General features: G+C 39.0%; 1 protein-coding gene and 2 long non-coding RNA genes across 8 annotated transcripts; 2 read left to right on the forward strand and 1 right to left on the reverse strand.

The window, feature by feature from the left end:
- Positions 1-3,517: 3,517 nt before the first annotated feature.
- On the reverse strand, positions 3,518-7,454 carry LOC106675395 (uncharacterized). 3 transcript variants are annotated; one of them, XR_013094602.1, is made up of 5 exons: positions 6,956-7,454; positions 6,350-6,415; positions 5,844-5,999; positions 5,299-5,391; positions 3,518-5,000 (listed from the first exon to the last, which is right to left on the reverse strand). It is a non-coding gene; the product is annotated as an uncharacterized LOC106675395 (long non-coding RNA). The 3 variants fall into 3 exon arrangements; XR_003022620.2 differs by having other exon boundaries at positions 7,112-7,453; XR_003022621.2 differs by lacking the exon at positions 6,350-6,415 and having other exon boundaries at positions 7,112-7,452.
- A 2,042-nt stretch (positions 7,455-9,496) lies between these two features.
- LOC143413919 (uncharacterized) lies at positions 9,497-10,672 on the forward strand. Of its 2 annotated transcripts, XR_013094482.1 has the most exons (4): positions 9,497-9,712; positions 9,810-9,921; positions 10,237-10,325; positions 10,438-10,672. It is a non-coding gene; the product is annotated as an uncharacterized LOC143413919 (long non-coding RNA). The 2 variants fall into 2 exon arrangements; XR_013094481.1 differs by having other exon boundaries at positions 9,497-9,921.
- Positions 10,673-17,329: 6,657 nt separating this feature from the next.
- LOC101475988 (endophilin-B1) lies at positions 17,330-23,741 on the forward strand. Of its 3 annotated transcripts, none has more exons than XM_004540151.4 (11): positions 17,330-17,503; positions 17,714-18,104; positions 18,272-18,413; positions 19,405-19,533; positions 19,779-19,912; positions 20,061-20,153; positions 20,267-20,350; positions 20,457-20,480; positions 20,817-20,906; positions 21,045-21,145; positions 22,100-23,741. In XM_004540151.4, the coding sequence occupies exons 2-11, from the start codon at positions 18,048-18,050 to the stop codon at positions 22,668-22,670; spliced, it is 1,425 nt and encodes a 474-aa protein (XP_004540208.3). In that variant the 5' UTR covers positions 17,330-17,503; positions 17,714-18,047; the 3' UTR covers positions 22,671-23,741. The 3 variants fall into 3 exon arrangements, with proteins under 3 accessions (XP_004540208.3, XP_076733468.1, XP_004540210.3); XM_076877353.1 differs by having other exon boundaries at positions 17,794-18,104; XM_004540153.5 differs by lacking the exon at positions 17,330-17,503 and having other exon boundaries at positions 17,522-18,104; positions 22,100-22,289; positions 22,379-22,591.
- The last annotated feature ends 3,913 nt before the right edge of the window (positions 23,742-27,654 follow it).

Consider the following 27,654-nt stretch of genomic DNA (forward strand, 5'->3'; position numbering starts at 1 on the left):
TTCCCTTTTGCCTTTTCCTGCTCCAGCCAAGTCCTCCGCCTGCTCCACATCTCTCCTATTACCTTTTATTAGGCTTGCACTCATGCCTTTGCCTTTCACCACTTCAAAACTGCGCCTACTTCAATATTACCTTCATATGCTCTCTTTGCTTTTCGCCTTCCTCACTACACTAAGTACCATTTTTTAACGCTGTGTACTCACTCTTGCTAAGTACATGTGAACAGATCTTGAAGAAAAAAAACAAAACAAAACATACTTTTCTTTTCTCTTTAATTCAAACCACTTTACAGAAAGTACAATTGTTTACAATGAACAAAGAAGTAGGTAGGTTTCCAATGCTTAATTAGTGTGTAAGAATATTGCAGAATCTGCTGTGCTGTGTACTTTGTAAAAACCATGAGAAGGGCGGGCTGGCTGGCTGGCTGGCTGGCTGGCTGGAGAAGAAATGATAAATGTCCTTTTTTTTAACCATTCTCTCGGCCGGCCGTTTGGCGTATGATGTGTGGCAGAGCACTCTGGTACAGAGCGCCGCCAGTTCGAACCCCCACGATCTCGCTGCCACGGCCCTAGCTTGGGGGGCGGGGATGCGCATTCGCGTTTCCCATTTTGCCTTTTCCTGCTCCAGCCAAGTCCTCCGCCTGCTCCACATCTCTCCTATTACCTTTTATTAGGCTTGCACTCATGCCTTTGCCTTTCACCACTTCAAAACTGCGCCTACTTCAATATTACCTTCATATGCTCTCTTTGCTTTTCGCCTTCCTCACTACACTAAGTACCATTTTTTAACGCTGTGTACTCACTCTTGCTAAGTACATGTGAACAGATCTTGAAGAAAAAAAACAAAACAAAACATACTTTTCTTTTCTCTTTAATTCAAACCACTTTACAGAAAGTACAATTGTTTACAATGAACAAAGAAGTAGGTAGGTTTCCAATGCTTAATTAGTGTGTAAGAATATTGCAGAATCTGCTGTGCTGTGTACTTTGTAAAAACCATGAGAAGGGCTGGCTGAAGAAGAAATGATAAATGTCCTTTTTTTTTCAAGCCTTCTCTCGGCCTGGCTTGGGGGGCGGGGAGACGTGCACTCGCCTTTCCCTTTTGCCTTTTCCTGCTCCAGCCAAGTCCTCCGCCTGCTCCACATCTCTCCTATTACCTTTTATTAGGCTTGCACTCATGCCTTTGCCTTTCACCACTTCAAAACTGCGCCTACTTCAATATTACCTTCATATGCTCTCTTTGCTTTTCGCCTTCCTCACTACACTAAGTACCATTTTTTAACGCTGTGTACTCACTCTTGCTAAGTACATGTGAACAGATCTTGAAGAAAAAAAACAAAACAAAACATACTTTTCTTTTCTCTTTAATTCAAACCACTTTACAGAAAGTACAATTGTTTACAATGAACAAAGAAGTAGGTAGGTTTCCAATGCTTAATTAGTGTGTAAGAATATTGCAGAATCTGCTGTGCTGTGTACTTTGTAAAAACCATGAGAAGGGCGGGCTGGCTGGCTGGCTGGCTGGCTGGCTGGAGAAGAAATGATAAATGTCCTTTTTTTTAACCGTTCTCTCGGCCGGCCGTTTGGCGTATGATGTGTGGCAGAGCACTCTGGTACAGAGCGCCGCCAGTTCGAACCCCCACGATCTCGCTGCCACGGCCCTAGCTTGGGGGGCGGGGATGCGCATTCGCGTTTCCCCTTTTGCCTTTTCCTGCTCCAGCCAAGTCCTCCGCCTGCTCCACATCTCTCCTATTACCTTTTATTAGGCTTGCACTCATGCCTTTGCCTTTCACCACTTCAAAACTGCGCCTACTTCAATATTACCTTCATATGCTCTCTTTGCTTTTCGCCTTCCTCACTACACTAAGTACCATTTTTTAACGCTGTGTACTCACTCTTGCTAAGTACATGTGAACAGATCTTGAAGAAAAAAAACAAAACAAAACATACTTTTCTTTTCTCTTTAATTCAAACCACTTTACAGAAAGTACAATTGTTTACAATGAACAAAGAAGTAGGTAGGTTTCCAATGCTTAATTAGTGTGTAAGAATATTGCAGAATCTGCTGTGCTGTGTACTTTGTAAAAACCATGAGAAGGGCTGGCTGAAGAAGAAATGATAAATGTCCTTATTTTTTCAAGCCTTCTCTCGGCCTGGCTTGGGGGGCGGGGAGACGTGCACTCGCCTTTCCCTTTTGCCTTTTCCTGCTCCAGCCAAGTCCTCCGCCTGCTCCACATCTCTCCTATTACCTTTTATTAGGCTTGCACTCATGCCTTTGCCTTTCACCACTTCAAAACTGCGCCTACTTCAATATTACCTTCATATGCTCTCTTTGCTTTTCGCCTTCCTCACTACACTAAGTACCATTTTTTAACGCTGTGTACTCACTCTTGCTAAGTACATGTGAACAGATCTTGAAGAAAAAAAACAAAACAAAACATACTTTTCTTTTCTCTTTAATTCAAACCACTTTACAGAAAGTACAATTGTTTACAATGAACAAAGAAGTAGGTAGGTTTCCAATGCTTAATTAGTGTGTAAGAATATTGCAGAATCTGCTGTGCTGTGTACTTTGTAAAAACCATGAGAAGGGCGGGCTGGCTGGCTGGCTGGCTGGCTGGCTGGAGAAGAAATGATAAATGTCCTTTTTTTTAACCATTCTCTCGGCCGGCCGTTTGGCGTATGATGTGTGGCAGAGCACTCTGGTACAGAGCGCCGCCAGTTCGAACCCCCACGATCTCGCTGCCACGGCCCTAGCTTGGGGGGCGGGGATGCGCATTCGCGTTTCCCATTTTGCCTTTTCCTGCTCCAGCCAAGTCCTCCGCCTGCTCCACATCTCTCCTATTACCTTTTATTAGGCTTGCACTCATGCCTTTGCCTTTCACCACTTCAAAACTGCGCCTACTTCAATATTACCTTCATATGCTCTCTTTGCTTTTCGCCTTCCTCACTACACTAAGTACCATTTTTTAACGCTGTGTACTCACTCTTGCTAAGTACATGTGAACAGATCTTGAAGAAAAAAAACAAAACAAAACATACTTTTCTTTTCTCTTTAATTCAAACCACTTTACAGAAAGTACAATTGTTTACAATGAACAAAGAAGTAGGTACACTCAAAAAAATGAAACGTTGACTTTAATTAAAATTATTTTGTCAACAGGTTCCACGAAATTGAATTATGTTAGTTTAAAGCAAAAATCTTTAGTTCATCTAATTTAAAAAAAACTACTTAAGATTAACAAGACATATTTAAGACTAACTAAATCAAGTTATGTTGTATGAACATAGATGATATATTTTCAGGTTAGATAGTTTAGATTAGTTACTTCAACACATTTCTTATTTGTGGCAGTGAAATGTTAAATTTAAGTTAGATTAATTCAAATATTATATTTTCAGCCACCTTGTGCTTTATTAATTAGTTTTACATAAATCTATTTTGTCAACAGGTTTCACACAAATGAATTAAGTACATCCAACTTATTTTTTAAAATTTATTTTATTGCCAACACATTCAGTGAGCATTTGTGTAAATCCAGTCCAAAATAAAACACAACAGCTCATTAGGGTTAGTAATTAACAGTATGTAGACAGATGCAACATCAAGACTTTAAATTAAATGTCTGTATCTACCAGAAATAGAAGAAAAAAAAAAAAAAACACATTGAAGATTACATAACACATTGATAAGATGACACTTGAGTTAGGCACATGTGATGCTAGTAAGGTCTGTGAGTGTTTTTTTTCTTTTAGTGTCTAAAATGGATAGCAAAGTTGCTATTTGCAATGATTGCTTAGGGTCAGTCCAGTAACACAATGCCAATGAAGTGCTTTCCTTTAACAATGCAAAGTGAAGTGTCCACCTCAACAGCCACAATTTAAAAAAAAAAAAAAATTATGTAACAACAACAACAACAATAATAATAATAATAATAAATAGTCCACTGATATTAGCAATCAAAGAAAATTACATCACCATCCCAAATAAAACTTTAACAAAACATGCCAAGATTATGGTCTAACAATAAAACAGCTTGTCAGCGTTCAGTTTTTTTGCAACAGCACAGCAGTAACCATTTAACACTTGCCACTGTCAACATTTATTTTACCAGTGTTTGGGCAAAAAACTTCAGATGTAAACATTTTAACATGGAAACAATTGTTCGTCTTTAAAAGTCCACAAAATATACATTCATCCTGCATTCCCAACTTGGATGATCTGATATCCTCGTGTTGGTGTTGTTCCCAGACCATCATGAAAATGTTGTTCCAGGTTCAACATTGCAAGTGACCAATCACATTGTTGTGACGTTATTCTATTCCAAGCCATTTGTGCATTTATGAAATTCCAATGTTGCAAGGACAATATCAATTCTGCTTACTGTTTATTAAAGGGTTAGGGTTAGGGTCAGTTGATCGGCGGACAGAGGCGGTTTCACGCAGCTTAAGTACAGTTTTTTGTTTTACGCCGGTTTTTCCCGAAGTCGCAAAAGTATGACGTCACAACATTCTGATTGGTCACTTGCAATGTTGATCCTGGAACAACATTTAGTATGATGATCTGTGAACAACACCAACACGGGGATATCAGATCAACCTCCTAACTTACCCTTATTTTTAGTATGTATTGCAATTACCTTTACAATGCACACAATGTAACACAAACTGAATATGAACATATTTCCACCTCATAACAATATGCCTTGAACGCTAATATACACACCACCCTTCAACATTTCTGGTGCAGTATCATCTCTCAATTAAATCCTTTAAATCTCAATACTTTTGATTGTCTCTTAGCTTTCAGTCTTGAGGTTAACTGAGATTCAGTGCATATATCCCACCCATTAAGAGTGCACATGCAGAGGCCAGGTCTTCCAGGTCATGCAGGACACACTAGATGGTTATACCCACATCGGCTGGAGGAGTGCTGGCATCAGCTCTTTCGATGGTAAAGATAGCAAGGGTAATTTGTTCCAGCTCCCTCTGAACAGCTGTAGCTTAGACACAAAAACATAGAAAAATGGCATCCAGTTTTAAAAAAAAGAAAGAAAAAGGGCCAAAGCTACCCTTTAATGACGTAAACACAATATTAGGAACATGCACCCCAGTGCGCCACTATTTCAGACTACAGATTCAACGATAAATATAAATAGTTTGGGTATACAAGAAGATTTCCCAAAACATTTAAACAGGTTCCATGCAAATTACAACAACAACAACATTACAACATGCAACAACATTAGTTATTCAAAATTAGTTTTTTATCTGTATTAAACCAAAACTAAAATTACCAACCAATTATTCTTTGAAGAGGATGCTTGGGTCTTCATTCAGGTAAAAAGGTAGTGCCCTGAGGACACACTCCCTCCCCTTTTCAATGGTTTCCTTCTGTAGAGAGTGGCAGAGATACAGGAAGAGAAAACAGAAATACTTTAGGATGACAGAAACTCACATTATACGCAAAATGAATGACATAGCCACTGCACAGATAGACATGTACACAAGACCAACTAATCATCACATGGACATGAATAGTTAACCTGTTGGGAAGGGTTTCCACCACATTATATATGTCCATAATGGAGGTAAAGACAAACTAATACATCATCTTTTTTGCATTCAAAACATAACATAAAAACATTCACTTCTGGTTTAACCTAAATCAAGGGATCAGATTTTACATATGTTTAGGTAATTTAAATTTTCCAACGTTTTGAGTACCAAACTTTGTCTTGCTTAATATAAATGTAAGTGCACTGTGCAGCTACCATACACTAGCTGTTTAAATTTGAAAATGATCTTATTAGCCATAATATTTTGCTACCAACAGAATAACGCACCTGTGTGGCTGGGGCCAAAGTTTGTCTAATTTTCTTCCCTGCAACGCCTCCTTTTTTCTTGAAGACTTTTATGAGCTGGTCAGTGTATTGGTCAAGTTGTGTAAAAAGCCTTGGAACATGTGCAGCAGTAGTAATCCTCACATATTCTGCTTCCACCTGAAAATATGTCAACAAACACAACATACTGTACTGTAAATATACATACTATATGTACACATATACAAACTAAAACTAATGTAGAAAGACCTCATTAAAGCTATAATTTTAACACAAACATTTACACAAAATGCTAATGGAGCCATTACAGCTTTTATTGTTATTTATCAAGTTCCAAAAAATATTGATCACAGCTGATCTGAAAAGAATTTCATGCCTCAGGCCCTTGAACTGCAACCTTTACCATGGTTCAGATGTGGAGACGAAATAACAGGGGCATAGGATGGGTCACAAAAGAAAACTTAACTTATAAAACAGTTTTGTTTTTAAAAGTATAACAGTTCACATACCACATACAAGCTCAGCAGTACCACATACACCACATCAGTATAGGAGGGAGCAGGTAAAGGCAGGATCTGAGATTTATAAAGTAAAACAAGAAATTCATTACTTAATTTCAAGAAGCAAATTGTTTGAATTACAACTAAATAAAATACTACTCAGAAGAAAAGCAAGAGATTGACACTGCCATGTGCTAACTTTCTATAGAAGCAATTATCACCAGGTCTGTCGTCCTCCATTGTCTGTCCACTCATATGTCTTGAATAATTTTATTAAAAAAATTAAGTGTGTACTTTCACAAACTGTAATTTATAACTACATTGATATGTATAACTCCGCTAGGAAACATGCTGTATTTACAGACCATTTTTACATAATACAGATTACTGATAGAGCAGAACAATGGTGTCACAGTGGCTTTCGCCCTTGACTTTTTGGATTTTAAATGTCACTTTATGCTATCCTTGCTATCCTATTCGATATTTCCGACTCTCGGATTACAGAAAAGGAATCCCAAGAAAGCAAATGGAAAAATAACCCCTTGAAAGAATAACCCCATGAACCCCTGTAGCTAATCCCTTAATAAAACAAAAAACAATAAAAATGTTTCTTACACAGTCCACAAAATAAGCATGTCCAGGACCCAGTAAAACTAATGTAAAACAAGCACACGCAAACGATATAACATGTCTTGTAAGACAAACGCAAAATATAACCATGCTGGACATATAGATACTACACAACATAGTCAAAGAAAAAAGTGGTCTTACCTCTCAAAGAAACAGCAGCTTGGCGCCAAAACAGCCTTTTTCAGTTAAATTTGAAGTCTTGCGCATGAGCAGGCACAAGCCGTGAAACCTTCTTGTTCTGCGCGGTTTCATTACAACTGTTTTTGCATTACTGCCACCTTGTGGATATACAAGGTATATCGATCCTCATTGACTTAACTTAAATGTTATGCGATCAAGTAACACATTAGTATTATGTACGTTGAATAATAGACACAATTACGTAGACTTGATTAGAAAAACATATGTTAACTTAACAAAAACATATATTTTAAGTAAAATGAAAATAAATAATTAATATACACTGAACAATCCACCTCATTCATTTTTTTGAGTGTGTCTTTCTGGAGATGCTGGTCTAGAATGACAGGGTGTTCTAGATTCTCTGCCACTTTTTTGAGAAGAGTCTGACTCTGTATCTTTTGCCCGTGTCTGTGCTGTTGCAAGGAAGTTTTGGATATCTTTAATAGCATCGGACACTTTTTCGCTCTGAATAATTACATCAATTGCTTCATCATCAACCAAGAGCAGAATCTTTTGCAAAAACTTTGCAACTGCGTCTTCTATGATTACATAGAGGACTTCGGGAGAAAAGGAAACTCTTGATTCAGCTGCTGTCAGTGGTGTACTGGAGATAACAGAGTCTGATAGACTTCTACCCATAAAAGTATTGGGAATTTGGTATATACGACTTGTCATTAAATGGTCGTACATTTTCTCTGTTAATTCCCTTGAGAAATTTTTGATGTCCTCGCTTATTCTAATGTTCTCAAAGGTTTTTTGGATAATATAATGTTCTTCCTCTTTTGTGAACTTGTATATGTCAATAATTTCAGATCTGATGACATTAAAGTTAGCTGGAGTAGAACATTTTACCATGGTTTCCAGAGTAAATGAGCTTCTTGAAGGGGAACCCATTCCCTCAGTTTCAGGGGAGTGGCTTAGGTTTAACAGACTAATCAAATGTCTTTTGCTCTCCTCCACTGTGTTTTTCAGCCCCTCTTTCATCTTTTCATAATGTTTTTGTGCGAACTTCAAAAAATGGTGTTTGCGGGATTTTTCTGGTGCGCAAGGAGCACGTGAGTTGAAAAACTCTCTCACTTTATCGAAGATCCCAGATAGCAAGGAGACATTGAACAGATGTTGATTTTCCATCTGAACCATCAGAATCGTCAGGATTGAAATGTCAACACAAAACCAATGTTGAAACAACATTGAAATACTGATGAAACCTTACACTGACATTGAAATAACATCGATTCACTGTTGTTCTGTCATCGTTGATTGTTGATCTATTTATAGTTGACAAGGTGACAACAATCACGTTGAAAAACCATCGATTTATGGTTGAGCGGGAAATTAAAGCTGCTTGGACTATTCCGCAGCACCCCTATCACATTGGTACATCCCTCCAGGTAACCATTGTCTTGTACAGTAGAGTGGGACATTAGATTTACTCTCAGCGGAATTGACCGGAGAAGGCATCAGTTCATGCACTGCACTGGCCTGCACCACGATTAGTATAAGGTAAGAATGAATGACTTTTGTTCTATTCGTTATTTCCACGGTTGCATTTGAATAACAGTAAAAAAAAAAAAAAAAAAAACTTGTTAATGTAAAGTTTCGGATAAAATGTGGGAGCCCGAAATTGTGTCTACTTTCTTCTTACAATCCGGCAACAAATAAATTGCACTGCAAACAAAGTCTATCAACAAAGAAAACATTTTCGTTTCATACTTTTCTGTTATATTCCCTTACAAAGCTAGCTTTAACGCTTCGAGGGTTCCTTTGTTCTTGCCGTCGCCTCGGCGCTTGACCCAGACTTTCGCTCTGTGGTTGCTTTTTAGCATAGTACTACAAAAAATTGTAAATCTGTGATATATGATTGATAAACGTAAAGGTAACTGTATAAATGTGTTCAATGACTTTGTTACTTTTAATGATTGGAGAGCACCCGCTTCGATTCGCACTCAATTCAAACTTTACGCTGCACGCTCACCTAACTTGCGTTTGCACCCTTTGTCCACACGTAAACTGCGTTTAGCATTTACGTGTGGACGAGGAAGACGGAGAAAACGCAGCGTCAAAGGTGTGCGCCTATTTTGACGCCACACTGTGCGCCAAGTTTTTGTCTCGGTGCCATGAATTCCTACAATGGCAGACTTAGACAAAATACTGTTAATGTTATTATCTTCAGTGTTTGAATGCTTACATATACGGGTTTGCTTGTAATTGTTGCCTATATACATTTTAAGCTATTATTTATTATTTAGTTCAATCAATAGATCAAGTTTTGTAGTGACTATGAAATATATTGTAATTATCTGTTTCCTGTTTATCCTAGCCAGGGCAAAAAAGGACTCCAAATTAAAAAAAAGATAAAAATGAAAGACTGGTGCATTGTGCAGTTTAGCACTGGTGGTACAGAAATAGTCCCTAGATCAAGGATAAATGGGGAGAAATTGTCATGGCCTCCATATCCTCCATGAGACACATTCAGGATCCACGATGCAGTAAAGAGGAGAGTTCATCCTGGTGCAACATGGCTCACCTATGCACCAGTCCGACTTCTAATAAGCCATGGTGGGTATCATCTGGATTGGTGTTGTATAAATGTAACAATAACAAGTTTTTCGTGTCCTAATTTATGTCTGGCCATACATTGTGTTTGTACTTCCAGACACATTTCACGAAGCAGAACGCAGTCTTCAGAAATATCTAAGTGAACACTGTGATACGTCTGACCTTCAGTCCGAAGCTGAAACTCAGACCAGTCATAAAAGAAAGCACAAGTAAAACTTTTTTTATTTCACAAACATATCTTTGATTGCTAAGAATTTATGATCTTGTCTTTTGTACATATCTGTGGTGCTTGCATACTGCAATATCACCACATAATATAGTCCAAAAAGTGGAAGCTTGTAAACTTTTTATAAATGCAAAGCCGTGTACACTTGTGCACTTCAAAAATCCCTTGTATACTGTACCTTCTTGCACATCTCCGTTTCCTGTGTGTGTTGTTATAAATCAAACTGTAACTTTAGGAAAAAATATTCCAAAAGCACATTTGTAATTACTTATGACCGTTTTCAACTTTTTTTCTTTAGACCAAATCCCCTGTACACATATAGTGACTCAGAGGATGAGCAGCCCACAAAAAAATGGTTTCCCCGGGCCCCTCGAGTGAAAATACCAGGTAATAAAATACTGTCTAGTGTCTTTGTACATATCTGTGTGTGACACAAGGAAACTTTTGACAAGTTGTCTGTATTCTTAAATACTTAAAAAAAATTATCTTTTTCTGTCAGACCTGACGAGAGCTGTTAACGAACTCCGTGAGGAGGTCAGAGCCATCCGCAATACCGGCTGCAATGAATCGGTAGATGCTGGGATACTGCCTCTGGATTTGCCCTTGCACAACATTGAGGAGCTAAACAATGCAGAGCCAGCTCTTCAATCACAAGAGGCAAATAAGGCAATGGTAAGTATATAAAGGTTATGTACACTTTGTAACTATAAAGTGTAATAGCTGTCAGATGTGATTTAAATACATAACAACGGCTTGTTGATTAAACACACAAGCTCTTGCATACACATTTAAGACATGAGACATGCTAATTCCATCTCTTAAAATGTGTCTATAGGTGAGATGCTTTGCCTTGATTGGAAGGACCACACTGGAGGTGCGAGTCCGCCGTGTAATGGCTTATGCCATTACAAACGAGCTGGCCTCGGTACTAAACTGGGCAGGGAAAAAAACCAAGGACCAGACAAAGCAAAAAATGGCATTTAAAGATACAGCGCTCTGCAAATGCATATTTGGTAAGTTTTACTGTTTTTTTGCTATATTACTTTGTCTTTCTTAATAACAAGACTTTCATGTCCGGTTAATCTGGAGATGGAGTCTTTGGTCTTTGGCTTGTTTAGTCCTCGGGTTGTAGTTTGTACAGCCCGAGGACCCCATGTTTATTTTGTTTTAAAGGATACACGGCACACCATGCTAAGACTTATCACTTTTTCCGCTCATAGCTCTTTGGGAATCAAATGCGGCAGTTTGCAGATTTACGCCTGGTGACTTTCATATTTATCAGCCTAGGAGTTTACATACTTTCTCCCCGCTGAAGACAGTTAACGAGAGCTTATTCATGTGCTCTAATTCACTTTTTTTATGGCTCCCATAAATCCAGATTTGGGTGAGATACATTTCTCACTGTGGGAAGAAGAATCAGTGTCAGAAGAAAGGAGATTGTCAAATATAATATTGACAATGTCAGCTGCAAATTTTTCTACTGTGGCATCAGGTTCCAAACGTGCCTGCCTTTCAGCTTCTGCACATTCCCCACTTTCTGAACTTTCTTTCTTTTCTGAAAGTTGCTCTATTTTAGCAGGTGACTCAGTTTCTATATCTTCGTCGTCATCTGATAATTCATCATCTGCAGAATATGATTCTCGACTATATCTGGTCAGAATATCACTAACCTCCCTGATGGCGAATTCGCGTGAGATGCCGGACTCACTGCTGTCTGTGCTGGATTCAGATTGACTTGAATCGCTTACCGATATAATGCGTGAGCTTCGCCGTTTTATTGCGTATAATTTCAAGCATGAGAGAGCAAGAGAAACCATGACACGGAGTCTTCCAATATTCGGAATTTTTCCGCTGATGTAAACAGCAGGGTTTAGCGGTAAATTGCTCTGCCTGACCACGGTGGCAATCGACTTTACCTTATCTGAAATCTCCCTCTCAATCATCATTGTCAGCTGTGTAACACTCACACAGTACTGCTCAGGGATGCTGAGCGCTTTAGCAAAAGTGACTGAGATGGAGTCACCAAGAAATGGATTTTTTTCTAAATCCGTAGATGCACCACGCTGAATGGCGGGAAGCGCAAGTATCAAGATTTTGGCTGTGGCGATCTGTATGATTTCAGAAATCATGTCGGCCAAAACTGCTTGAACATCAGAATCCAAAAGTCCATTTTCTATTAAGATCCACTGTTCGTCAGAGAGCTTGTTGAAGGCATTATTGATAGTCGGTAACTGTCATGGTCCTGCGGCCATGACTGAGTGACTTTGTGTTTGTGTCCCTTATTGTTATTATTCTCTTTATTATTCATGGGCTGTTTTGGGATGGTTTGTGTTTTGGGATTTTAGATACTGGGTTCTGGGTTTGTGCTCCCTCTGTTGGTCCCTGGTGTTAGTGTTCCCCTGTCTCGTCAGGTTAATCAGGTCCAGCTGTTTCCCCCACCTGTGTGTGATTTCCCAGTGTCTCTTTGTGTACTTATAGTGTGTGATTTCCTCTGCTCCTCGTCGCGTCGTCTGTGTTCATACCTGGTGTAATCCCCTGCGTGCTCTCCCTGCTGTTCTCCCTTCATGCTCAGGTTTGCTATTTCTTTGTGTAGTTTCTCCCAGTTAGTTCATCCTTAGTTCTGTTTTACCATCACTTTATATTTGATATTATCAATAAATCACCCTCACACCTGAATAAGTGCTGCGTTTTGAGTCCTCCTTCCACTCTCCACACGGCCGCTGCCCCGGACCGTGACAGTAACAGCTCATCTGGTGATAGGACCAGAGGAATATGAAAATTAGAATCCGGTGTTTGAGACATTGTTGTTCCACAGGGATTCCCTCTGTTAAAATCTTCCTGAAATGCTAAACTTTCTGATTTGAAAGACTGGGGAACGTTTCACGTGTATAAACTGCCAGGCGAACTCTGGAAGCTGTAACCTTTTGACTTAGCTTGGGTCCTATTTGAGGACTGTCCCGGATCAAAGGCAGATCAGACTTTTTTTTTTTTTTTTTTTAAATTAAACTTTATTTACAAACAACAGTTTAACATACAAGGCACCATCATTAATCCGATTATGTTACATCCTCGGTTGAGCATTATAGCAAAACAAACAAAACGAACAAAAAAAAAAAAAAACGACAACAATAAGCACAAAGTTAAAAGAGTTAGCACAAAAATAAAGAACAGTCATTGAAGGATTCGAACCAAAGGCAAAAACTAACGTGCAAAAAAAGGGCAGTCGTGATTATAAAATAGGGAGTTTTTTGTTTTTTTTAACATAGGTTAAACTCTTTAAATAAAACAACAAGTTTATGGGCTTTCTTGTTATTCACAAGTTTCAGCGATTTAGCCCAGAGTCTAAAGTCATTCAGCCATCTGTTTATACATGGTTTAGCTTTAAAGTATCTGCATTTGTGAATAAAAAATTTTCCCATTAACAAAATCGTCCTAATCAACAGGTCAAAATCTGCATTCTCAGCAAGTATTCCAAATTTTATTACTGTCACCGTCAAATGTGGTAACTGAATTCTCCTGGACTGTAGCCAGCTCCACATGTCAGTCCAGAAGGAGTGCACTGATTCACAGTTGAAAAACAAGTGATCCAGACTTTCAATATCATTTTCACAAAATGTGCAGGCGTTCACATCTAAATTAAATTTCCGTCTTAAGAATTCATTGGTTGGATAAACCTCATTAATGATTTTAAAGTGAACCTCTTTTGCTTTAGGGGAAAGAGGAAGTGAAATATACTTTTTTCTTATCAAAGGCAGATCAGACTTCTTCTGTGACGGCACTTGTTCGAATGCACGAATATTCACGCATGCGCAAAAGCACCCGAGTTCCAGACACGTCATAAAGGGTGCGCAATCTCGGCAGATCATCGCGCAAATAAATCTGCAACTGACAATGAAGTCCATTTTCTGAGAATGAGAAACTATGGTGCAGTGAGCTCTCAAGCCAGCCGCACTTTGGATTTTGTTGAATTTTTCTTTTCCTTAATACGGTATGCGAGTTACTCTGAAACTACGGAGCTCCGCAGGGGACATGGGAGAAAAAAAATTAAGACGGACTTTTGCGAGATCCCGAGTTTGTTTTGCGAGATCTCGCAAAAGTCCGTCTTAATTTTTTTTTCTCCCATGTCCCCTGCGGGGCCCCGTATGTATGAAACACAGCAGAGGTCGTTTTTTTTTTTTTTTTTTTTTTTTTAATCCTGCAAGTCTTTTCCTTATTTACTCCGGAGTGCAGCAGATGTTTTGCTGTGTTAACAAACACAATAGACTATAACCCTTACTTTAAATATTATATATATTTAAAAAACTATGTTAAAAATTCTTTAAGAGGTGACACAAATTTCACATTTTTGTAACGTGGCAATATGCTGAGTGGCAGCTTTTTCCTTCATCACTTCCACAGTTTTTCTTAATAAGTTAGGACTGTAACAACTTCCAGAATAACCACTGCCAATTTTATCTATAAGAAAAGTAATGTCACATAAATCAATCTTTATTTGTATTTATTGACAACATCAAGTAATAAAACACAGCTTTAGTGGTTTGCTGTGGAAATTAAAACATTTTTGTCACTGTATACAGAAAACCAAACAAAATGCAGTCCTTTGCTCAAATTACTGCAGCAGTTCAGTACCGCAGCTGTACATGTGTTGAGTTTGTCGAGTATGCCTTTGTGCTTGTCCTTTTCTTTCCATCAAGTTTGCCAATACGAACACACACACACACTTGATTTAAGATGGTGTGTGCTCAGTCTTCTAGCAGTATGTCCAGTTCTTCTAAAGGCAGTCGCACACTCACTTCTTTCTCTGTCAACAGGTCTACAAACCCCTCAGCTGATCGGGAAACAGCTGAATTGTATGTACCAGTATACATACATACTGATTTAGTTTGCAGAAGCGGTAACTACAGCAGGGTGATAAGTGTAATTGGTCAATTTGGTAAATATGTGCTGAGCAAGGCAGGATATTGATCAAGTGGCACCATCTTTATTTTTTATTTCTTTTATTTAACCAGGAAGATTCCAATGAGATTAAAAACCTATTTTTCAAGGGAGACATTTAATGAAATCATCTAACAAATAGTGTCGCCTACTGTGTGATTATTTGTTCTAATGTACCATCAAAGAAGTGCGTTTCAGTAAAAGTTTAAACCCTGTCTCATCTATAGTCTGTTCATCTTTTATATACAGGTTATCTTTTTACTGAATTGTAACCAAAAAAAAGATAAGGAGGAGTGGCTATCAGCTACTGATTCTTGTTATGCTCCTGTTTTCTCTTCACCTCTCTCAGTTGTCCGTCCCTAAGCTTAGTCCTTTCACAGGTTTCTTCCTCTCAACAGTCGCCAAGTGCTACTCACTAGGGATCCTCTCTAACACTGTTGAGATTTATACATATACACATTCAATGGTTGCACCCTTAACGGTTACTGGTATATGTAACATGACCACTTCTGTTTTCTTAAAAGTAAAATCATAGTCCTCAAAACACTAATGTTAAGGTTTCAAAGCCATTTCCTCTTTTTTACAAATCTGAGCACCCCTGTATAAAGTCAGTTGGTTGGTAAAACGAGCTGTTGTTCGTTATTAATTAGCTCAGTTTCTCTCGTATAACCGCACCTAATGAGTCTGCAGGGACTATAACTATAAATTGAGTTTTGGGAAATATCACTTTCACAGTATGTGTGTGCCTCACCAGGGGACCAGGGGATATTCTGTAAGGCCTTGTAGAAGATTACTGTGGCTTTATCCACTTTTCCTTCAGACACCTACAAATTCAAACTTACACACTTTACATATACAATGTAATCACTGTGATATTTGTGTATCCACAGCCACAGAAGCTGTTCTACACTTCTGTCTCCATGTTCAATATTTGTAAACTGCGGACAATTCAGTCGTTATTCCTGAAATGCACATATTAATATTCTCCTTCTTTTTTAATGATACTGACGCTTTCAGAGGCATCATTTCTTTTTCTTATTTAAGCAAGATCAGGTCTCTACTTTCTTCCTAACAGGTTTAGTGCTCCAGAGCAGAAAACAGCATCAACGTGAGTTTGTATGACCGGTCTCAACTAGAAGGTGTACATCCTCCAAAGTAAAGAGCAAAGAGCCCCGGTTTCTGTTGCCATGGCATTTTCAAAAAGTCCACGGATGCGGTTGCTGAGGCCATTCTCTGGCCGGACAAATAAGGGATCATCATGGAAATGTGATCTATAAATATTGCAGACATGTACAGTAAGTGCTAAGTATCGTTTGATAATGTGCAACCCTGTTTCTATGAAAGCTGTATTAAGTAAAACTAAAAGCAAGACTGCAAATCACTTAAATCTGCATTTAAACAACATTAAACACTGGGACTTTTTGAGATGCTCATCTTTCATCATGCTACTAAATCTTATTTGTGTTGTGATGTTCCATCAGATGTATTTATTTAATGCTTTTGAGCATTAAACAACTTTTCCAATTTTTGTTGTCCCTCACTGGACTTTTCTGAAATGTAGTTTTTTGTAAATACTTTCGAAATCATCACCTTCTGTTTTTATTTGCAGTTTTTTGGGGAAACAAGGATGTAAATTATGTGAATTTTGATGTGATCCTGCTATCTGATGCTTGTGATTATCGTCTGTTACCTTACCTCTGAGCTGCATCTACCAGCTGCTTCCTTTGCTATTCAGCAACTATGGCAAAGAGGCGCGGCACCAACTGCTGCAGTCTCTGGTTACAGAGTGAAAAAAAACGGCGAGCCCAGCGAGCAGTATGGCAACGGTACTCCACCTGAAGCACACATCACATGGAGGTCAGCCAGACCAAAATAAATAAGCTTAGGGCTCAAAAAGCTTTGAGAAACACATCTAGAGAAGAATGGGGAAAAGGAGCTTTTATTAGCCTGGCCTGTACATAAATGCTTCAAAGAAGGGCGCTGGTGGTCCAGACTGAGAGGGCCGATGGCAGTACTAACACCTCACACTGTGCCAATGAGACAGGAGAGATTGTTAATAAAAAAGTGGGCATGTTTCTTGAATTTGAGTTATCTAGAAAAACATTGAAAAACGCAGCACTGTTGTACATTCCCTTGTAATAAAGCCATTTAGTTGGTAAACGTGCCGTAGTGTGTATCTTCTAATCTCTTAACCCTCCTTAGACTCACAGAGCTAGACAGGCTTGTCAGCTGATTGTTTTAATCCCGTCTCCCGCTGCTTCTTCACTCCTGATTACAGCCAACTGGTTCAACTTTTTACATAAAAAGAAATCGCCAGTAAGAAATGTCTGCTTAAAAGGCTGGGTGAAGGCGTGAGTATAGCAGTAGTTTCCTTTTCAGTTAGCAATATTTTTCTTATCTAGTAATGAGTTCAGGCAGTCAGAAAATCACTGTATTTGTAATTATTACTTTTCTTCTTTTTGTTAATGCTTGGCTGTTGTTTCAGCTGGCTTTGGGATAGATCAGGATGAGCTTGGTTGTATTTATGTATTTACATATTTATAGTGGGAAAGCAAGATACATACATAGGAATATGCTTTTATTTTGAATGATCTGAACCGGAAGTGTGGATAAAGGCGCTCTCTTATCAGGTAAATCTTTTCTTTTTTTTAATATAATAATTTTACTGAATTTTCGACACCTATAAATGTCCAGTTTAATTTATGTAAAAGCTTAATATTATTTAAACCTGTCGGTATTCAAAATAATCCGTTTTATCGTTGTAGTGAAGCTTTGAAAAAAAAAATCAAAAACGCTAGCTAATATTTAATATCACTGTGAATCTGTTGCTGTTGTCAAAGCCGACCGTTTTGGATAGCCGATGCGATGCTGTTATTTTCCACGGTTCTGAAACACATGTTAAAGACATCCAACTCGACAGAAGACGCGCTCAGGATGCGGAGGAGGCTAAACGGTCAACATACGCACTTGCTTTGTCCTCTTGGGCTCGGCTGCTCGGTGTTAACGGACCGTAATCTTGCCAGCAGAAAGTGGGGCGGTTAGCCGGGAGGCTATGGCGAGGTCTTCCTCTTGTTGTTGGTTAGCTGTCTTTTCATAGCGTGGTTACCCCGGTCCTGCTTGGCCGCTGATTGTCAGTTGGTCCGCCGGAGACGACGCGACCTTGGGGACGCTGTCATGGATTTGACTCGGTTGGCCGTGGATGCTGGTCAGTTCATCAACCGCGCTGTTCAGGTAATAATAATAATAATAATAATAATAATAATAATAATAATAAAGGAAACTATTATGTGTTTTTCCTGGGCTTTAATCTCAACCCCAAATCAGCGACTGCCCTTACTAAAAGAAAAGTGCGCAGTTAAGCAGTTTGTTAATCAATGTTACCCTGAAATTCGCTCCAGTACACTGGAGAGAGTCTAGGACAGGCCGAGAGGACTGAGTTGGATCCCGGACTGGAGGAGCTTTTATCACGGGCGGACGCCACCAAGACGTGGACGGACCAGATAATCTCCCAGACTGAGGCTTTACTGCAGCCAAGCCTCGGTAGGAGAACATGAATTGATTTAATGAAGCTGCCCTGATTCATTGAGCAGTTACAGATGTATACATACCCACTTCACTAACAGTTGGTCCTGTTTTTGCCACAATTAGCCCTGTTTTTATGATCCTGAACTCTAACCTGTTCACTGTATCCAAATATATAAAAGGTGAGAAAAAAGATCTGAGCATCATAAAACATCATCTCATTAAGAGTAATGGAGATGGTTTCCCTCTTCCGAGGAAGGTATTCTATGGAGTATTTTTAAAGACATTTACAATGAAGATGAGAAATATTTAGATGACCTGTAAATATTTATGAAGAAAATGCATCTGGGATGATATCAAGCAATTTCCAGCTGCCAACATACAGATAAAAGCAGAGTCATCAAATCCCATCAACTTACTGTTGTGGTCCTGAGTTAGCTGAGAGTCTTTACCTCTGGGACCAATCGTTTCAGCTCTCTTTGTCCTCCCACAGTACATGCATACATCTTCCTTGATGTCTCTTGTTTACTTTGGTAGCAATTGGCCTGTTCGGATGAATAGAGATGCTTATTCTTTAGCCTGTTTGAATCCAATTACGTTTTCTAATGGAGTTATGAGTGGATGTGGTCTGCAATCTATCAAATAAAAGGTACATTCAGCTGCCAGATGCATCCAGGATACATTTTCAGGTCATGTCTCGCTGAATTTATCTTCCAAGGGTTTATAGTCTTCTTGTAAAATCATTTTTACAATGATATTTATTATATGAAACAATATTTTAGGACCTTCTCCTTGTGGAAGAAACTATGAAACCAATGCATTACAGTTTAAATCACAGGGATGAACTATGTTTTGAGAGGTGTTGTGTGTGTATTGTTTATTACCATTTTTATTAATTGTATTGTCACAGGTGCATCCTTTAACAAATGTACATGATAAAAATTGTCACATGGTGTATAGAAAATGTAGCCACTGAATTTTGATGTGACCTTTGACCTCTGATACACAGGAGTGCGGTTAGAGGACCGGCTGTATCAGCATCTGGAGTGGAGCGTCCCACCCCGGCCTCGTGCCGTTGAGTTACTGGGAGATCAGATGACTCAGGCCGGGCTGGAGATTGGATCAAACACACCTTATGGTGAGTACACACTCACCAGCCATTTTATTAGGTACATGCAGTTTGCCAATACAGGGTTGGTTACCAAGCAGTTGAGCAGGAATACCTAATAAAGTGGCTAATGAGTACGTGCATTTTATTGATCTGCGAGAAGGATCTCAACTATTTTCACATGTTCATTTCTTTGCTTATTCTTGTCTTTTTTGTGTTATGAGTATATATTGAAAAGTTGTCACTGTGTTGTATTTTTATGTTTCTCTGCTCAGGTACTGGATTGATAAGGTGTGGAGAGGCTCAGAAGCAGCTCAGCGAGGCAGAGAGGAAGTTTGTCCAAAGCACTAACGTTCACTTTCTCACTCCCCTGCGGAGTTTCACTGAGGGGGAATACAAAGCCATACAGGTAAACACATGCCTCTGTATCACATGCACACAAACTCGCACCTTTATTGTGATTATCACAGCAGTGATTAGGTTATTTTACGCTGTCACCCAAAATAATATTTAGTTTATAGGTTATTTGTAAAGTAAACAAGATCGCTTGTTCCTAGAATGAACGCAAGATGTTGGTGAATAAACGTTTGGACTTGGATATCACTAAGGCCAGGCTGAGAAAAGCCCACGAGGCTGAGCAAGAGGCCAGAGTGAGTTACACCTTTACATTATTACATACTTTTCAGTTAGTCATACTCTGACTAAAAGCTAAACATGTTGATATTTGACATTACAGTTCTTGTATCGTCTGTCTTTTTGTCAGAACCTAAATGCCAACCCACTGGAAGATGACTACTTGTCTCATGTCTCCTACATGTTCAGCTTCCTGCGTGTTAAATGGCTAAAGGTCAGCAGTTCTGTGTAGGAACGTGCATATTAACAGACGCAGATGAAATTGTTGTTCAATCTTCAAATAAGGCATTGGTCTTCTTATGTCTCTTTCATGCAAACAGATCTGGGCTCAGGAAATCTCACAGGTGAGTTCCTTATCAGTTTAAAGAACACAGGATCTGAAATGGTCTTCATACAGTATATCAGTGAGGCTCTCAGCAGTAATTGATATGAATATGGAGCTGCTGTTAGCACAGACAATATTTCCTTTCTGTAGTTTTCTGTTTGTTTAGACTTGAGCTCATTTTAAATGTTGTATTATTTCGGCAGCCATTTTTAGAAAAATAAGAGAAAAACCATACAGATGTGTGTGTGTGTGTTTGTGTGTGTGTGTGTGTGTGTGTGTGTGTGTGTGTGTGTGTGTGTGTGTGTGTGTGTGTGTGTGTGTGTGTGTGTGTGTGTGTGTGGGTTTGTATGTGTAGGCAGAGATGGAGCTGAGGATTTGTCAGAGTCTTTACAATCGACAGTCAGAACTCACAAGAGCTGTTGTGGAAGGACTCAGCAACACACATGTACGTACACTTAACGAGTTCAAATTTGTGTTTGTTTTTTTTTACTATCTGTTTCTTAAAGGAACTGTTGCTTTTTATATTTAATGCTTGTGGCTCTTTACCTTGTTGGATATGTTTTCCTGCTATCTACCTCTACAGACCAACCATATGCGGAGCCTCACTGACTTTGTGGATGCTCAGGCTAGCTACTATGCTCAATGCAACCAACATGCTCAGGAGCTGCAAAAACAGCTGGCCAGGTCTGTGTAGTCTCATTTCCATCTTCAGAAGAGGAAGAAGAATAGCTTCATTTGTATAGCGCTTTTTAACACACAGTTCCAAAGTACTTCACAGTTCGAATTAAACCATACATGTACATGTTTCAGCATACAGACACACAGTCAGGCATACAGTCTTATGCCCAACTGGCCAAAAATAATGGGAGAAAGCTTAAGAAAAAGCAGTTTTTTAAAACAAATGACTCTTTTGCCTGACCTGACAGGGCGAGGAAGACTGTTCCAAAATTTAGGCTCTCCAACATCAGAAGTGTGGTCCCCTCTGGATTTAAAATAAGAGCAAGGAGCAGTTAAGATACATTGATAAGATGATTAGAGAGGCCAACTAAGGTTATAAGCTCTTGGTAGCTGAGCTGTATATACAGGAGCCTGGCCACGTAGGGCTCTGTATGTTATTTATTTCACTAGAAGCCAGTGAAGGAAAGCAGAAAGGTTGCATAAAAGGTTTCAAGATTTCATTTTTGCAGTGTTTCCTAGAAAAAAGATTGGATGAGCCTTCTGGTGTGAGATTAAATTTCTGTTTTTATTATATTTATACCTTGAGCTGTTTAGGTTTGTAATTTTTCATACAGCACAATGAATCTCCAAATCATGGCTGTCTAAGAAAACATGTATTTTCAGTTTTGGTGTTTAACAGTTATTTTATAACTACAGTGTGAATAAAACAGGTTATTTGCAAAATTTCTTTAAAAAAATACAGTTTGTAGTGAGATTTGGGTCAAATCCATTATATTTTTGTATCGTTTTTCTTTTAATTGAAACTGAATAAATTAGAAGTTTTAACGAGCAGATTATATAACTTCAGTACAAAGTAGAAAATATTCAGGACATTTGGTCTTCTAAAGAAACCAGGACTACAAAGAATACTTTATGATTTGAACATGAGTGGATTATATTTATGGTTTTATTTCTCTGCAGCATTTCAGCTGTCTTCTGTTCCAATAACTGGCAGTCTGCAATTAGTAATCCCGTTGGTCAGCCATCAACAAGCAACCACGAGGCGAATGAACCCATCAGTGCAAATCACGTCACTCCGTTACCTGTGCTTGTCCACCAGCTTCCAGATTTCGACCAGGACTCGTGGACTTTAAACTCACCACCCCAAACTGTGAAAACCACAGCAGATTCATCTTTCAGTGCACTTCTGACTCACCAGACAAATAACAACAATAACAACATCATCATCTCCACCACCAGACAAACACCCAGCAACCATGCACCAATCTACAGCCAGTCAACAACTGTTCGAGCGATTGATTGTGTCTCTACACCAAACCAAACGGATCAGCTCCAAGCACCCGGCAGGACGGCCAGGATGTCTGATGCTTCTCCTGCTTCTACCCAGGTACTAACATTCAATACAACATCTTCAATAAGCAATGGTGCAGCAACAGCAGCCTCCCCGCCTTTACAACCCAGTGCAACCTGTAGCATCAATGAAGGAGATGTCCAGGAGTCTTCGTCAGGCCATCAGGATGTGGGCCAGTAGAGACGGCAGGTTGGGAACATGGCATCAACCCAGAGTATTTCAGCTTTGACTTTAGGAATATACACAGTGATTATATCATGTTCCAGTTTAATTAATCCCTTAGGGATTATAATGTGAAGTTGTTGAAGTTGCTTATTTTTTAAAAGCGTAATATAGTGCCACAATCATTTTAGACTTGAGCTTTATCCATGTATTATTCATGCTGTGTGAACATGATGATGGTAGATGTAAAGTCTGTTCTGTGTGTAACATTTCTTGGTTTCAGGCTGGAAGACGAAGCTAACAGACTGTTATCATTTTGCAGTGTAAAGTTGTTTTCAGTTAGTGTCTGTGAAACTGATCTTTTTTTCTTTCTTTTTTTTACGTTCTGGTCAGTGAGAACTAATCAAGCTCTGTGCCAAGTGTATGTGTTGGTGTGAATACATGAATTTTACTGTGTCTCAGTGACCGTGTGAACTTGTGGTAATACTTTGGCCCAAACATGTGACACCTTTAGAAAGAAGTGTATGTGCATATATGTGACTGCCACCTTCTGACTCTTGTTTGTTAAACATGAGGTCATTTTCCATACGAAACACAGTTTCACTTCTGTCTGAGCGCATTTGCATTGGGGAACCCAGAGGTGACTGGACCTTTGTGCTTCTTCATACGCGCGCTGGGTGTTTTCCCACGCATACACTCATTTTTCACCCTTTACCTTCTTAAAGCCCCCATTTGGTCAAATGGGTGGAAATTTCCACGTCCAGATGTTGTTAATTTTCTTCATGAGGGCAGACCTGCCTAACGTGGGTCTACTCTGGAGGGACTCTGGATGGAAACAAATATTAATGTAGCACTGGCTGTACTGAAATAATTGCCTACAAGCTCAATGCTTTTGTCCCAGTATGTAAAGATGTGTGTGGGTTTGTGTAGTCTTCATATCAGAGCTGCTGCCAGTTTCAAACTACACGCACGCAGTCATGATTCAGCCACGAGTCGTTGAGCTGACATCAGTGTGGGTTTGAGTTTGCGCGTGATTCATGTGAAGATGTGGAAATAAATATGCAAACAGTGATGTCATGCCGGTCTAAATCAAGTGTGGCGTCTATCTTTGTTCTCCAGTCAAGGTGTTTCTGTAATTTCCTTGTTAAAACCACAGTTCATATAGCTCACTTTCCCATCATACCAGCCATCTGTCTTAGATTTACACGCAGTGACAATATTTTCAGACTGAGGTCTTGATCAAGCCTCCAAAAAATTCTGTTTGTTTCACTGTTTCTGACTCACTGCCAAGCTTGCAGTTAAGCTGGATTCGCTTCACTTTTTCTTTTTTACACAAGAGTGAGATCTCCTTTTGTTTTACATGAATCACAGCCTTTCAACACATGCACACAAGCTGTAATAGTTACCCAGAATTGCTGACAAAAGTGTGCATATGTGTGTCTGTTTTTCACTCCCACTTAACCTTTTTCCTGTCTAGAGCTGTCCAAATAGATTAGATCAATTAAGAGCAGTTGGTGTGATACTGATCAAAGCAGAGCCTGCGGTTCATTAACACTATAAACAGTTATATCTTACGTCTTTACAGGGGCTGAGGTGCAGCCATCGCTGAATGCAGATTCAGTTCTTGCTATTTTTTCCCCTACAACTCAGCAAGGAAAAATAAATCTGTCCCTAAATGTTCATGAGCGTTCTTCCTCTGCACCGACAAAACAAGTCCCTGTCACAATTCCAGCATATTTTTATATTTCCGGTTCGCACTTTGTCCTTGAGCAGATCTCTCATAAGTCTTGGTATGAATCTTTTGTTTGATACAGGAAGGAAAGGGACGCTTTGTTCATGATGAGTGAGTTGGGGAAATGGATAAAGGAAATTTTGATTTTTTTTTTTTTTTTTTTTTAGCTTATTTGGTTTCTTCTGATGCTACCTGAGGGGCACATGTTACAGATGGGTGCAAACCCTCATAGTTTAGTCTGTAAAGGCCTCATGCTAATGCATTGTTATTCAAAAATATAATTGAAATTCACTAAAGATAAAGGCCAGATTTTCCTACCCATGCTTAATAAAATAACAATAAAAAGAAAACAATCTGCATAATACATTTATTATCTTGTTATTTCTATCACATGATTTGTCTTCCCTTAAAAATATAAATGTCCCCAGTGTCTGTAAGAGCCCTCCTTATCTACATTCACCACGAGTTTGATTGCGAGACCAAGCAGAGAAAAATAATGAAGGTGGACTGATGTTTATTAGAAGATGTACTGATATTCAAAGCATCATGTCATCTGTGCAGTAAGAAAATCTAAGTGGACTGAGCTCATAACCTGGAACTACTCACCCAAGTACAGTAAGGTGCTCTAATTACTTTGATATTATTTTTAAACTATCTTAGCTATAAAGAAGATTGTTAGATAACCTATACATTAAAAAAAAACCTTTTAAAACAAATTCTAATGAAACCCCATCTACCTTGTTTTACATTTAGATAACTACACCTTCAGGTGAACTACAAAACATGACATATTGTTCAGCCATTGTTTATCCAAAAAATAAGCCAAAATGCAGAAGCAGTGTGTGGAGAAACTAAGTACAGCCTTAAAGCTTACACAGCAATTAAGACCGTAAACAGCAGCCAGGTGCTGTTAATAAAATGCACTTGATTATTGATCATTAGCCGCTCTAGAAACGCAGACGTTTTGGCAGCTTGCATGTCTGAAACATTAAGGTCTGTGTCAACACGGTGCCCTGAGGAAAGACATGAGCAGTGATCTTAGACATTTTTTGCCCGTTATTCTGGAAGAGTTATTTGAAGTCCATCATTCTATAGTAACAAAGATTATTCACAAGTGGAAAACATTCAACACAATTGCCACCATTCCTTGGAGTCGACCTCAGAGCAAATTCACCCTGAAGCCAGACCATGTAATGCTCAAAGAAATAAAATAAAAAAATGAAATAAGAGTAACATCTCAGACTCTACTGGCCTCGGGTAGCATGTTAAATATTAAAGTTCATGACAGTACAATTAGATAAAGACCAAACAAGGATGGCTGTCAAGAGAAAACCTCTTCTCTTTTTAAAAAGAAGCAGCAGAACATCTGAAGTCTCCAAAGTTGCATCTGAAAAAAGACTTCTGTAACAATGATCTTTGGACAGACGGGACCAAAGAGGTCATAATGTACAAAAGCAAACACAGCACATATAAATGCTCTATCATGGTAGAGCAGGAAGGAATGCTGAGCGTGCTTTCTTTTTCATTCAATGCTTCTGTATTTTGGCTTAGTAAATATTAACATGGTGTAATATGTCGCATATTTTTGTTCACGCAAAATTGTATTTACCTAATTTTAAAACCCGCTAAGGACCAGATATTTTTTTATTATGTCCTGATATGTAAACCCTTGGATCTAGTTTATTTTTAGCATCACTGTATCCTGTGCGGTGTTTTATTAAATCATGCAATGATGACTAATGCAATCATTTTAAATGATTAGACACTATTATAAGTCTGCTATATGATTTCAAGGACTCTACTGTTTTACGGCATGCTCTATTTTAATAATAGCGCCATATTTGCATGTTTTCCTTCCCTCCCTGTCCCACATATTGGTAACAAAAAGCGTGTACACCCAATAATAACACTCAGTTCTCATAAAATGGTCTGTGTGATTTTGCACTGTTACCATGTGGTTTGCGCAACAGTGAAGTCCTGTTGCTGTTTTACATTGCCTGTTTAATGCAAGCTTAGCTGACAACACCCATTGTCCCATTTTCCCTAACAGCCCTGTTTCGTCAGAATGAGCCAAATCACAGGATCTGTTTTCTTCTAATTTCCCGGCTCTGAAAATTAGAGTCAGGAAAATTAGAGTGAGAAAAGCAAAAAAATGGGGGGAAAATGCTTTAGAAATCTAACTCATCACCATCTTTCTCTCACTCTCTCCCTTCCTTTCCATCTTTTCCCACATCTCTGTATTTTTTGTCCTCCCTTCATCTCTCATCACCCCCCCTCCCCCGTTGCCAGCTGGGAGTGTTTTACATGACAGCTAAACTGTCAGTGTGATACGCATGTTGGGGTGGTAAACAGCATCTGGCAGTTGCTGATAAATGTAACTCCTTTCTGATGATTCATGTGATGGCTTACATGGAAAGATGACCTATAAAGAGGAAAAAAGAAGTGGAAATCCTTTAGATGGGATCGAAGAAGGAAGATGAAAATAGCGACACTATCGGTTTCATAAAGCTCAGTTGTTAGTTCTAACATGTAACTCTTCCAGGGAGCTTATTCAGTTCTGTTTTACAGAAATGGGACAAGGAATTGCATACGCAATAATGACGAAAGACAAACCTGACCTTCTGTACGTTTCCTCGCCCACAACTCAAAGTCTTTCATCTTTTTCTAAATCTTCAATCCATCTTTTCCTGCAGGTTCTCTGTTTTCCTGAAATAAATGTGCCAGCTTCACAGTTGTTGCTCCCACTGCTACAATTATAGCCGCCCAGACAGAGACTATCAGGAATAGAGACCGGCAGACGTGCTGACATGTGCAGTAAAGCGGTCACTCTGGAGGTCTGCAGGGAGAAGAGTCAGGGTTTTTCCTTTGACCTTGACCTGTCCTACTTCTGCTGTTTAGCCACAACACCTGTTGATCAGAGACCTGAACATGCAGCTGGTTTTACTAAGAATGCAATAATGCTATTTCACAAGCATATAATGAAATCCAGACCATTCAGTGTTGCAACTTTTCCACGTTAAGAGGTCTGATGGTTGTGCAAACTGTACATGGGGACTCAGTCTATCCATAAAAAAGGTACGTTTTACTAAAAAACACAGAGAAGCAAGTTTCTAGGAATGCCTTCTTCCACTTGCTCAAGGTCCCTGGGGGGGTTAACTCATTTAACTGGTGAGGCACTGAAAAAGGTTAGTCTCTGTGGAGCCTTGTTGGCTAAAATGACCTGTTCTACAGCCCAGCTGCTGTTGTAGACATGTTGTATATGCTTATCTG

Source organism: Maylandia zebra, linkage group LG19 (assembly GCF_041146795.1).
Source record: "Maylandia zebra isolate NMK-2024a linkage group LG19, Mzebra_GT3a, whole genome shotgun sequence".
NCBI lineage: Eukaryota > Metazoa > Chordata > Actinopteri > Cichliformes > Cichlidae > Maylandia > Maylandia zebra.